This window comes from Pipra filicauda, unplaced genomic scaffold (genome assembly GCF_003945595.2).
Source record: "Pipra filicauda isolate LSUMZ 115617 unplaced genomic scaffold, ASM394559v2 scaffold302_size1215360_pilon, whole genome shotgun sequence".
Taxonomy (NCBI): domain Eukaryota; kingdom Metazoa; phylum Chordata; class Aves; order Passeriformes; family Pipridae; genus Pipra; species Pipra filicauda.
In genome coordinates this window covers 210,935-221,417 of record NW_024104424.1, presented here as the reverse complement: position 1 = coordinate 221,417, position 10,483 = coordinate 210,935, and the positions used below count along the sequence as shown (strand labels likewise).

At 44.2% G+C, this 10,483-nt stretch overlaps 1 protein-coding gene across 2 annotated transcripts in view; it reads left to right on the top strand.

Annotated features, from left to right (window-relative positions):
- Nucleotides 1-338: 338 nt before the first annotated feature.
- PGM2L1 (phosphoglucomutase 2 like 1) overlaps nt 339-10,483 on the top strand; it is a 29,839-nt gene continuing 19,694 nt past the window's right edge. Inside the window, exons 1-2 of one of the 2 annotated variants that reach the window (XM_027722672.2) lie at nt 339-581; nt 8,773-8,940. In XM_027722672.2, the coding sequence (XP_027578473.1) occupies nt 471-581; nt 8,773-8,940 (279 nt within the window). In that variant the 5' untranslated portion in view covers nt 339-470. The remainder of the gene's footprint in view (nt 582-8,772; nt 8,941-10,483) is intronic. The other variant, XM_027722680.2, reaches the window with a different exon arrangement.

Below are 10,483 nucleotides of genomic sequence, written 5' to 3'. Positions count from 1 at the left end.
ACCGAGGCCTCGGGCAGTGCCTGTTCAGCGGGTCAGCGATGGACACACGGTCCCCTGTTTTCCACATCAGGCAGAAGGCGGGACTCGAACCTGGGTCCCTCAGCCCTGCCCGCCCTTCCCTTCTCCCTGAGGCGCCGCGCGGCGCGGGGGCCGATGGGAGTTGTAGTTTCTTCTCACCCCCACCCCCTCCCCTCCGTGGCTTCCCGCCGCGCTCGAACTACACTTCCCATGATGCCCCGCGGGGGGAGGGGCGTGTGCTGGGCGGTATCTGGGGGCGGGGCCGGAGGAGGAGGAGGAGGAGGGTGGAGGGGGCGGTCGCTCCCCGTTAATCCCGCATAAAAACCAGCCCAGTAGATACCCCCCAGCGCTCATCTCCTCCCTCTGCTTCTGCCTTCTCTCCCGGGCGATGCTCGGTGCCGCCGCGGGCGTGGCGAAGTGAAGAAGAGACTCCTTCCTCATCCTTTTCAACCATGGGCGACTGCGGAGCCCCCGGGGACGTGAACTCCAACGTGCTGGTGGCCCGCAGCACCGGGGACGCGCAGCTGGACAAGGCGGTGTGGCAGTGGCTGAGCTGGGACAAGGTGGGTGACCAGGGGAGACTCTCCCAAAAAACCATCCCACTCCCCCCGGGGGCTGCCCCACCCTCCCAGGGCTGATGTGCCTTTAGGAATTCCGTCTCCATCCCATCCTGCCCGCGGTTTGGTCTTGTCTCCATCCCTGCCGCTGGAAAAAAAATACCGTCTGGATCTGGCCAGATCCTACCTGTGGAATTCCTCACCTGTGAGACGGGAAGGGTGATGCTGCGCCCATCCCGGGGCTGTACCCGCGCAGGGATGGCTCATCCTTAAGGACCAAGGTGAACCCAGGTGCCAGGGTGGCTTAAAACGCTGAGCCCGTTTTCCTCAGCTTTCCAAATTTAACGTCCTCTCCCCAGGGAACAACCAGGCCACGGAGGGTCCAAATTCTGGCACATCCCTTTTCCAGCTCCAACACGGTGTTTCAAGAGCACTGCGAGCTTGATTAATTCAGATTAAACCATCCAAAGCAATGAAAATAAAGTGGTGTGGGAGGTTGTTTTGCTTATCTCATTGTTGTAAGGGTTATTTTAGGGTGTCTTTTTGTAGCTGGTTTGTCCAACCATGATGTCCTGTGCTTTAAAGAACGTCTTGGAGGAGGGTAAACTACCAGTACGCCAGTGGTTTGGGTTTTTGGCTTATTTTTTTCCTTTTTTTTTTTTTTTAGGTTTCCATCTCCTGGCTTTTTTTTTTTCTTTTTAGGTTTCTATCTCTTGATTTTTATTTTTTTTTTAATTTTGTTTCTTTAGTGATAGTGATTTCCAATGTGTTTATACCATTTCCTCTTTAATTTCATCCTGCCAGGACCAAAGCAGGAGGGCTGAGAGCACACCCCACCTGATGGCTCTCAGATGAGCTCTCTCCTGCTTGGAAATATGCTCTCCCCTTTCAGTTTTGCAGGAATTAACAGTTGCCATCTGCACCTTCTGCTCTTGGAACTGCTGCTGTGAAAATATCCGGGAATAGTGGCAGGGAAGGAGTGAAAAAGGGAAATGGCACTGCTGATAATACTTGATAACCCAGATTGAGCTCCAGCAAATTTTTTTTTTTTTAGATAATTTCTGGTTAGTGTTTTGCAAGATTTTTGTTGTTTGGGTTTTCTAACTGATTATTAGGTACTTTTCCTATAAAGTAGAACTTACAGTGGGGGAAAATATTTTGATTAAAACCAGGAATAGTGGAATATCGTTTCTAGAGCTCTTTCTAAGGCCATAAATAAGCAATAAAATACAAACTGCAGAGTCAGTTTAACTGCACCTGTTTGCCCTGCTTCCTTAGGTGGTAATCATTAAATTTCCTATAGGGAACTTGGGGAATTGGAACTACTTAGAGGTTTCCAGGAGAGTTGCTGGGAGATTTTACAACTCAAAATCCCCTGGAGAGGCTGTAAACAAACCAGGTGAAGGTGTTTTGGGATGGGAAGGCAAAGAGAAACCAGGAAATAGGGCATGAGGAGGGTTATTGGTCCAATGGCCTTGTATTTCATGGGAAATGAGGCCTTGGAGATTTATTGCTTATCCAACTTCACGAGGAGCTGCCTGTGCCTCCCTCCCTTCCCACCCCCTGCTTCCTGAGTCTCAGGGATTTTTTTGATGCCTCTGATCAAGGGAAAATCTATGCACCGCATTCCCAGCTGTGGGAGGCTTTTGTCCTGTGACTTAATTGAAAATTGCTCGCAGTAATTAATTGCCAGAGCCGTGCTCGTTGTCCTCTGTGGTTTGGATGTGCTGGTGGTGGGCTGGGGCGTTGGGGGAAACCTGACCCTGTGATGATCTCTCCGCTCTCCTCCCCTTCTCACCAGCATCTCCATTAATGCTCCTGGCATTCTCCCTGCTTTCCCATTCCCTCTCCTTAATTGCTGTGCGTTTGCTTTTTGTCTTGGAGGCACAAAGCCACACGGCTTTTGTTCGGTTCTCTTTGGTAAACTGTGTGAACAATCGGTCATTGTTCTACTTTTTGTGCCTTTCATCCACTTCCCAATTGCCCTGTTGTACTTTGGAGTCTCCTAAAGGAGTCTGGATTGTGGTCTTTGTTCCCAGACTGCTCCTGGATGGTGGTGGATGTGCCTGGGAGAAGGGGATGCTTTGGCTGTCACAGAAGTACCGTTAGAACATCCCCTGGGGGGAAAAACTGGAATTAGCCCTCCAGCAGCTGTTTGTGCAGGTCCTGTTCACTGCACTCATTCTATTGGACTCATTTTGCTCAATTTTACCTTATTTTATTTCATGGACTCGGTGTCATTGTCTCAGGTGTAGCTGGGAGAGCTCATTCCTTACTCATAAGATGGCTTGGTTGGTTTTGAGGTGCTTTTGGGGTGTCCCTCAGTGTTCTTTTAATTTTTGTGGCTTTTGAGATGCCTTTCAACAGGAAATGGACTTGTGTGTTAGACCAGTAACTTTCTCCAGTCATTTGACTTGTAGTGTTTTTCCTTAATAAGTTTTTTAAGTCAAGTTTTTAAGAGTAAAAATGGGAAAATCAAGTCTAGGAATGGGCCCCTGAAAAATCCATTGTAACTACACGTGTGCACTGCAAGTTCTAATGTTAAAACATAAATGATAAAGTTATGAATTACTGAAATAGCTGATTTTGACTGACTGGGGCAGAAACTTGTTGGTACAACTGATGTTACTGGGAGCAACTTGGAATGGAGTGAGCTCTGAAATAACACAAATTTTGTGCTTTAGTACCTTCTCTAAGACATTAAACTCCCTGAAATCCATCAGGATAGTTTTGGAACTTGCACTTGGTGGCATTGCTGTCTATATTGGTTGATAAATAAACTGTGGAGGCAGGAAAGGGCATCCCTGGTCAGTGTTTCTACGGTGACTTTCAGGTATTAGAAACAAGACTTGAGCATTAAGACTTCCCTTGTATATTTTCAGTCTAGTTTAGTTAAAGAGTGCGGAAATGAGTGTAAAAAAAGGCAGTTCTAAGAGGTTTGGGGTTTTTTTGTTTGTTTCTTGTTTTGTGTTGGGCCAAGATAAGAAGTGGTGCAGTTACTTGACTGATTTTCCCATAAAAATGGTGGCGAGGTTGCTCACTAGAAAAACATTTCTTTCTTAACAAGAAATGAGAACATAACAGTTTCTAAGAAATTATAAATGACAACTTGATGTAGGTGCCACTGCTGGTCTTATCTGTGTAATGAAGGTGATTAGCTATGCGATGGGTAATGTTCCCTTTCTCTGCACTAGGAATTCCTACAGATACTCTGGTGTGTTCTGAGGGACTGAACCTGATTTTATTTGGAAAAAAAAGCTTAATTGCTGCTTAAAAACCAAAGGCTGGCAAAGCTTGATGGACTTAATTTGTGGCTGTCAAATTAACTGAATTCTAAGCAAACTTGAGACCATTTTTCCCTTCTCCCAGGCTAAAAGTGCCTGCAAAATAAAAAATGATGATGGCTGAGGGTAGTGAATTGCCACTTATTTGACAGGGTATTAGCTGTGAAACCTAACTCTGGCACTAAGTACACAGGATTAATGTGATTGGGAGTGAAAGAACCTATAAGAAATACTCAGCTGATGCCCTTGTCTTTAATTCTCCAGTTGTTTCCAATTTTGTATCCTGATGAGCTACAAAAAAAAAGTGTGCTTCTGCCTCAGAAGGCAAGTGGAAAACTGAAAATGTAGGAGCATAACACTGAATTTGGTAGAGAAGATATTTATTTTTTTTAATAAAACCTCCATCCTTTCTGAAGAGTGTTGATGTTGCAGAGCCTCAGCAGCCACGTTGGTCTCCTGCAGGTTGTGATTCTGATGCTGGCAGTAAATTTTTATAAGTAGTTGCTTAAAGTATATCTGACATTGCCAGCAGGCTCAGCCCCCTTCCTTCTTTTTAGAAGCCTTAATAGCCTCTTAGAAGAGGAGGACCACTCCTCCTAACTCTGGAGCACCACTGACATAGGCTTTGTAAAGTTCCTGTCTGAGAACTGGAGTCAGAAACAGCCCAGGTAGCAGGCAAAACCACATTTTATGGGGAGGCAGTGCTGACTTCTTAGAGGTGGCTTGTGTATGTATTAGTGGAATAATTTTACAGGAGAAACATGATACAGAACTGTCTCTTTTTTTCTGGTATTTGTGTGAGTGAAAGAGTCTGCTTGGAATGGGATGGGAAAACGTTGCCTGGGCTCTGGTTGCTCTTCACTTCCCAGGTGTTGAATGGCCTCAAAGCTACTGAAAAATTAAAAATGTTTAACGAGTTTACATCCTCAAGTGGTGGGTTGAGGTGTCTGAGGGCACTCACAGCATGTTTTGGGTGCTGCCAGGTTGAGAATTAGGTGAGGGCAGAGCTGCTGCTGAGGGGGAGAGTCCAGGGCTGGGGAAAGGACCAGCAGAGAGGGACACCCAGGTAAATCCAGTGAGGACGGGCTGTGCTTGAGGAGGAGGAATCCCCTGTCAGAGCCACAGCCACAAAGCCACCTCTAGTCCAAACCCCAGCCAAAGGCCCCTCTAACCCTAACCCTTTTCTGGCCCCAGCAGGGCATGGTCAGGTACCACGAGCTCCTCCCAGGGCCCTCCTGCCCCTGTCCCCTTATCTGCCACCTCCTTGCACAGGCAAGGGCAGGACCCCTTGTGCTCTGGGAGCAGGAGGGATGGCATCTGTTGGCTCTTGATTGCTGCCTTGTCCTCCCACTGACCTTTATAGGTGTATCTTTATAGGTATATATCATTTTTATTTATTCAGATTTTTAATTTTTAATATATTTTATATATTTTTAATATATATATATTTAATACTCTTGGGCACATGGTGTGATTCTTCATGATGATCCTGTGCAGGGCCAGGGGTTGAACTCGATGATCCTTGTGGGTCCCTTCCAACTCAGCAGATTCTGTGATATAGATATAAATGTTATAAATACATACATATATAATATTATAATATTTTAATGTATTTATATATTTTATTACATATTTGTATCTACACATATTTATATTATAATTTTATTTGTTTATACATTCATATATAGATATATACATATTTATACATCCATTTATATGTTTACTTGAATATTGTTTGCATATTTACATGTATTTTTATATACATTTATAGTTACACATATCTGTAGATGCCTTTATATATTTATACATATGTATATTGATATACTTATATATATGATATATAAATATATACACACATATGTATAAATATTGGTATTACTTAGACCAATATATATAGAAATATACATACTTACAAATAGTTTTATCTATTGCTATGTGTATTTCTGTTTGTGTATTCTCTTATATTTGTATTTATAATGTGTGTGCAGGGGGTGGGTCCCTGTGCTGTGGGGGCTCTGGGCAGGTTCTTGGGAAGCTGTATGGCAGCAGAGCCTCCCTCTTCCTTTCTCTTTTCTCCTTTGGAAGCCTGGTCCCTGTGGACTCCAAGGACTCTGCTCTCTGCCAGATGCTTTTTCCACCAGTAAAAAATCCTTGGAAAACCAGTAGCAGTGTGGGGCTCAGGGCTTTGAAGGGTCTGTGTCTCCCTAAAAACCTGTTTACTCTTCAGACCACTAAATCCATGAGAATTTCAGTTGCTTTGTTGGAGCCACTGGGCATTCAGGGGTATCTTAGAGCATTGCTTTTTTTTTTTTTTTATAAGGAATGACTATTTTTGTATCCAACAGCCTAGTTTATTTTTGCTTAAGACAGGAAGATCTAGGTTGTTTTATGTTGCGGTTTTGTTTTTTTTTTAAGGATATTAAAAGTCATCCAAGGACTGGAGTCTAAAATCTCTAAGGAACTTCTTTTGCTTACCTAAGTAACAGGAGAAGAGGGAAGGGCCTCAAGTTGTGCCAGGGGAGGTTTAGGTTGGATATTAGGGGAAATTTCTTCTCCAAAAGGGTTGTCCTGCCCAGGGCAGGGGTAGAGTCCCCATCCCTAGAGGGATTTAAAAGCTGTGTGGATGTGGCACTTGGGGACGTGGGTCAGTGGAGGCCTTGGTTGTCCATGGTTGGACTCCATCATCTTAGAGGGCTTTTCCAGCCTGAGTGATTCCATCAACTGTTACACTCAGAAAAATGAACCCTCATAAAAGCCGCTGTGAGACCTTCAGTTTTATGACTTGATTTCATAACTGCAAAGCAAACCAGCAGAAAATCCTGCTTTGTTTGTTGGTGTTTTTTTTTTCTCCCCAGATTTGCAGTCGGGTTAAATGTCAGCAGCGGAAGCTGTTTTCAAAATTCCCAGGGTGGTAAATGCTGCTCATACCCAGACAGGATGTTGCAAGAAACTAAGCCAATGGGCTTTGAAACTCCAACTTGGAAAAAAAAAGACAAGCTGGGAAGAGTGAAAGCAGTAGGGATTGTGCCAGGTTGGGATAACCTGTTTGGAGGTCAGGCTTCCAATGCTACTGAACGTGTAACCCAGAGCATGACACTGATCATCAGCACATCTGAATTTATGCCAAATCTTGTAAAATGCCCTCTTTCTGTTGGCCCAGGAGTTTCAGATCATCTACGAAAAGATTGGAGGTTTTCACTTGTCATTTTATTTTTTTCGTCTTCTTTTTATCAAACTTTAGCTTAACTGAGGAAATTAACATGTTATTTGGGTGCTATTTTGGCTGGCTCATTTTTATTCCTTAGGAAATAAATGGAATAGCTTCACTCAAAAATGCTTTTTAATCTGTTTGTAAAATAAACCTTTGTGCTTTGTTGCTTCAGGGAGGTCTTGCCTCAGTTTTGCAAAGCTCCATAAAGCCTGCAATGTGCAATTTTTATTCTGTTTTTACAGGGAAGCAGTGCAGTGTATCCTGAAAAGCTATCAAAGATGCCATGTAATTTAATAACCTGATTTTAAAGCAAAACCATGTAATATGATAGTGTGAAATGAGGTTTTTCATTACTTAGACTCTTTTCAGGTCAGTCATTTGTTTTCTGGTTGGCTGCCTGTGAGCAGCTAAAAGAGAAACCTTCACTCCTGTGGTTCAATATTTGTTGTGCCCCATTGTTTTAGTTTCTTTTTAGGCCTGGCTTTAGCTGGGTTGCTAGCAGTGTTTTGCTTTAGTTGCTGAGCCATCCAAGAGCATGGACAATAATGGCTTTTATTTTAAGGCACAAAGGAATGAAGATTTATCTTAAATTCACATATCTGGTGTTCAGGATCTGTTACCAAGCTGCAGAAATAATTTCAGATTTTTCAACGAGCTTTACTGTGTGTTTTTTCTCCTGGTGAGTGTGTGCAGCTCCTATCTCTGTGCTTTTCCCAGCATTTTCCCAATCCTCCTGAAGAAGTTCCCCCTCTCTGTGCAGAGCTGGGTGTCTTGGTGCTGCTGGAGCTGGCTGACCTCTACTTTAAATGTCAGGGGTGCTTCACTCTTGCCCTGCAGATTCCATTTGCCTTTTTTAACCCTTCCTTGGGACCCTGCTTTGGAGAAGCACTTGTGCCACCTGAGCTGTGTTTTATACTTCTGGAGTCGTTTTTTTTCCAGCTGTGTATCCATTGCCTCCTCCTACACTGTGTGTGTAGGATCTGGGAAGTGTCTTGTCTGACCTGGGTGTGGGTTTTCTGGTGATCGAGTGAGTTCAATGTTGCTTGAATAACTATGGAGAACAAATAGCTGGGTGTGTACAACGTGCAGTTTGTACACTTGGAAGTTTTTAGCTGTTATGGAAGTTTAGGAAAAGCCTGAATGAACAGAGGGATCACTGGATAAGAATCCATCCTGTGTAGAGTGGAATGGGGCTTGGAGCAATGTGGTGCGGTGGAAGGTGTCCCTGCCCGTGGCACAAGGGTGGAAATGCCCATCCCAACCCAAATGGTCCTGTGATTCCATGATTTTACTGTGCCTCTTCACAGACCTTTCCTGTGGGTGGGGAGGAAGGAAACATTGCTCTGCAGCTCAGATTTGTCTGTCTTCCAGCAGCACAGATGAAAGATTGAATTGCATTACCCGCCTTGGAAAAACCGGTTCCAAAGTCTCTGTGCTCGTCACTCACAGGCTTTGTGTAGCTGGAAGGTGTATTAATGACCAGACAAACATATCAGTTTCCAGAGCAAGAGCTCTGGAGTCTTTTATTAATAAGGATGAGATGGGAAAGGGAACGTGATAAAAATGAGTGAAGGCCAGTTGGTGCACAGGTATTTTATAGAATAGGAAGAACTTGCACTTGGAATTACCTAAAACCAAGGAGTGCATATAGTTCAGTTCCTGATTTCAAGCACTAAATGAAGGCCTTAATCTTCTTTTGCAGAATCAGAAAACAAAGGAACAGATTGAGAGCTTGTTGCAGGATGGGAAGCACAAGGAGCTACGGGATCGTCTGTGCTGCCGGCTGAGCTTCGGCACCGCCGGGCTCCGCTCGGCCATGGGAGCAGGATTCTGCTACATCAACGACCTCACAGTGATCCAGTCAACACAGGTGAGCTGGACACGTGTTGGGAGAGGGCTCAGTGGCTCCTCAGGAAGGATTTGGTCCCAGTGTCCCACTGGAACACAAGCAGAGGCTGGAATGCAGCAGCTGTTCAACAGCTGGGTTGGTAGCATGTGAAGTGTTTAGTGCTGAAAGGGAATTAAGTAGCTTGTGGAGGTTTAACTGCATATTCTAGGAGGCAGTTCTAATCACTTCCACTGGAATTTGGCCAGTAGTTAGTCTGCTAAACTACTCTGTAGTTGGGAATCATTAGCTGTCATATTTTAAAAAGCTAAATGAAAAAGCAACAAGAAAACCCCAAAAAGCAAAGCTACCCCCAAACAAACCTTGTCTTTCATTTTTAGCCCCAGTTGTGAATAACCACACAAAAATAGCAGATTTTACTGAGCAAATACAGAGGAATTCAGATGAGAAAGCAAAGTAGGCTGACTGGAGATCTGTATTGGGAATTGTTTAGCTTTTGGGGAATCTTTCCAATATTACTGGTTATGCTTCCCACCACCTGGGTTAGATAGTTGGTTAAGTGGCCTAGAGTTACTGTAGCTCTGCATGTGGCTCTTTCTACTCTTTTAAGTAGACAAGAAAGTAATTTAAGATATGAACTTTAAAGGTCTCAAACTACAAATCTAGTGTTACATGTTGGATTGGAGGTGTTGGTGATTCCTGATTTATCGGTGATTTAATTTTTGTGCATTGGGTTACAGATATCATGGGATTTTTTTTTTTCCAGGAAAACATTGTCATGTGATCTCTTTGAGGACTAGTTCTTTGAATTTTGGAGTATTTTGGGATGGACTTCTTGATTTGAATAGATAGGGAGATCTTGGAACTCAGACACATCTCTTGCCCGGGGTTAAACCAAGACGCTGCCCTTTTGGTAGTTATTAGTGTTGTTGGGGAAGGTCTGTGCTTGTGGGGTAGAGCTCTGTCCAGGGGGGCTTCAACCCTAATTCCTGCTCCTCTGCCAGGGGTCAGGCTCTGCTTGGTGCTGGTGCAAAAGAACTGGTACATGGAGTTGAAGATCTGGATATAGAGGCAGCTGTGGAGTTGTGACTAGTATCATTGCCCCGGGGGGTAGAGTGGTGGGAGAGACTCCTCACTGCCCTGAACCATGGTTTAGATTCTTTTGAGGAGCTGTTTCAGTTGATTTACAACCAGAAGGTCCTGCCAAACTCATCTGCCATTCAGAAATGCTCTAATAGTATGAACAAAACTTACTGCTGTGGCCCAGGTGGTCCCTGTGGATGCAGTGGGAACAAACCGAAGAGATTAAGGAAAAAAAAGCAGTTTAAAAACTATCACTTTGTCACCAGTGGTGAAATGGTTAAAAGTAACTGGGCTGATTTAAACAAGTCCACTTCTCTTTGAAGCAGAGTAAAGCTCTTACTCATGCAGAGGAAGTTTGTAAGAGTCCTTTTACTCCTTGGCCTGTGCAGCCTGTTGGATTTGCAGCTTGTGGTGCCTTTGTGCTCCTGGGCTCCCGGGAGCGTGGCTGAGCGTGGCTCTGCTGACTGATCCACATTCTTGGCAG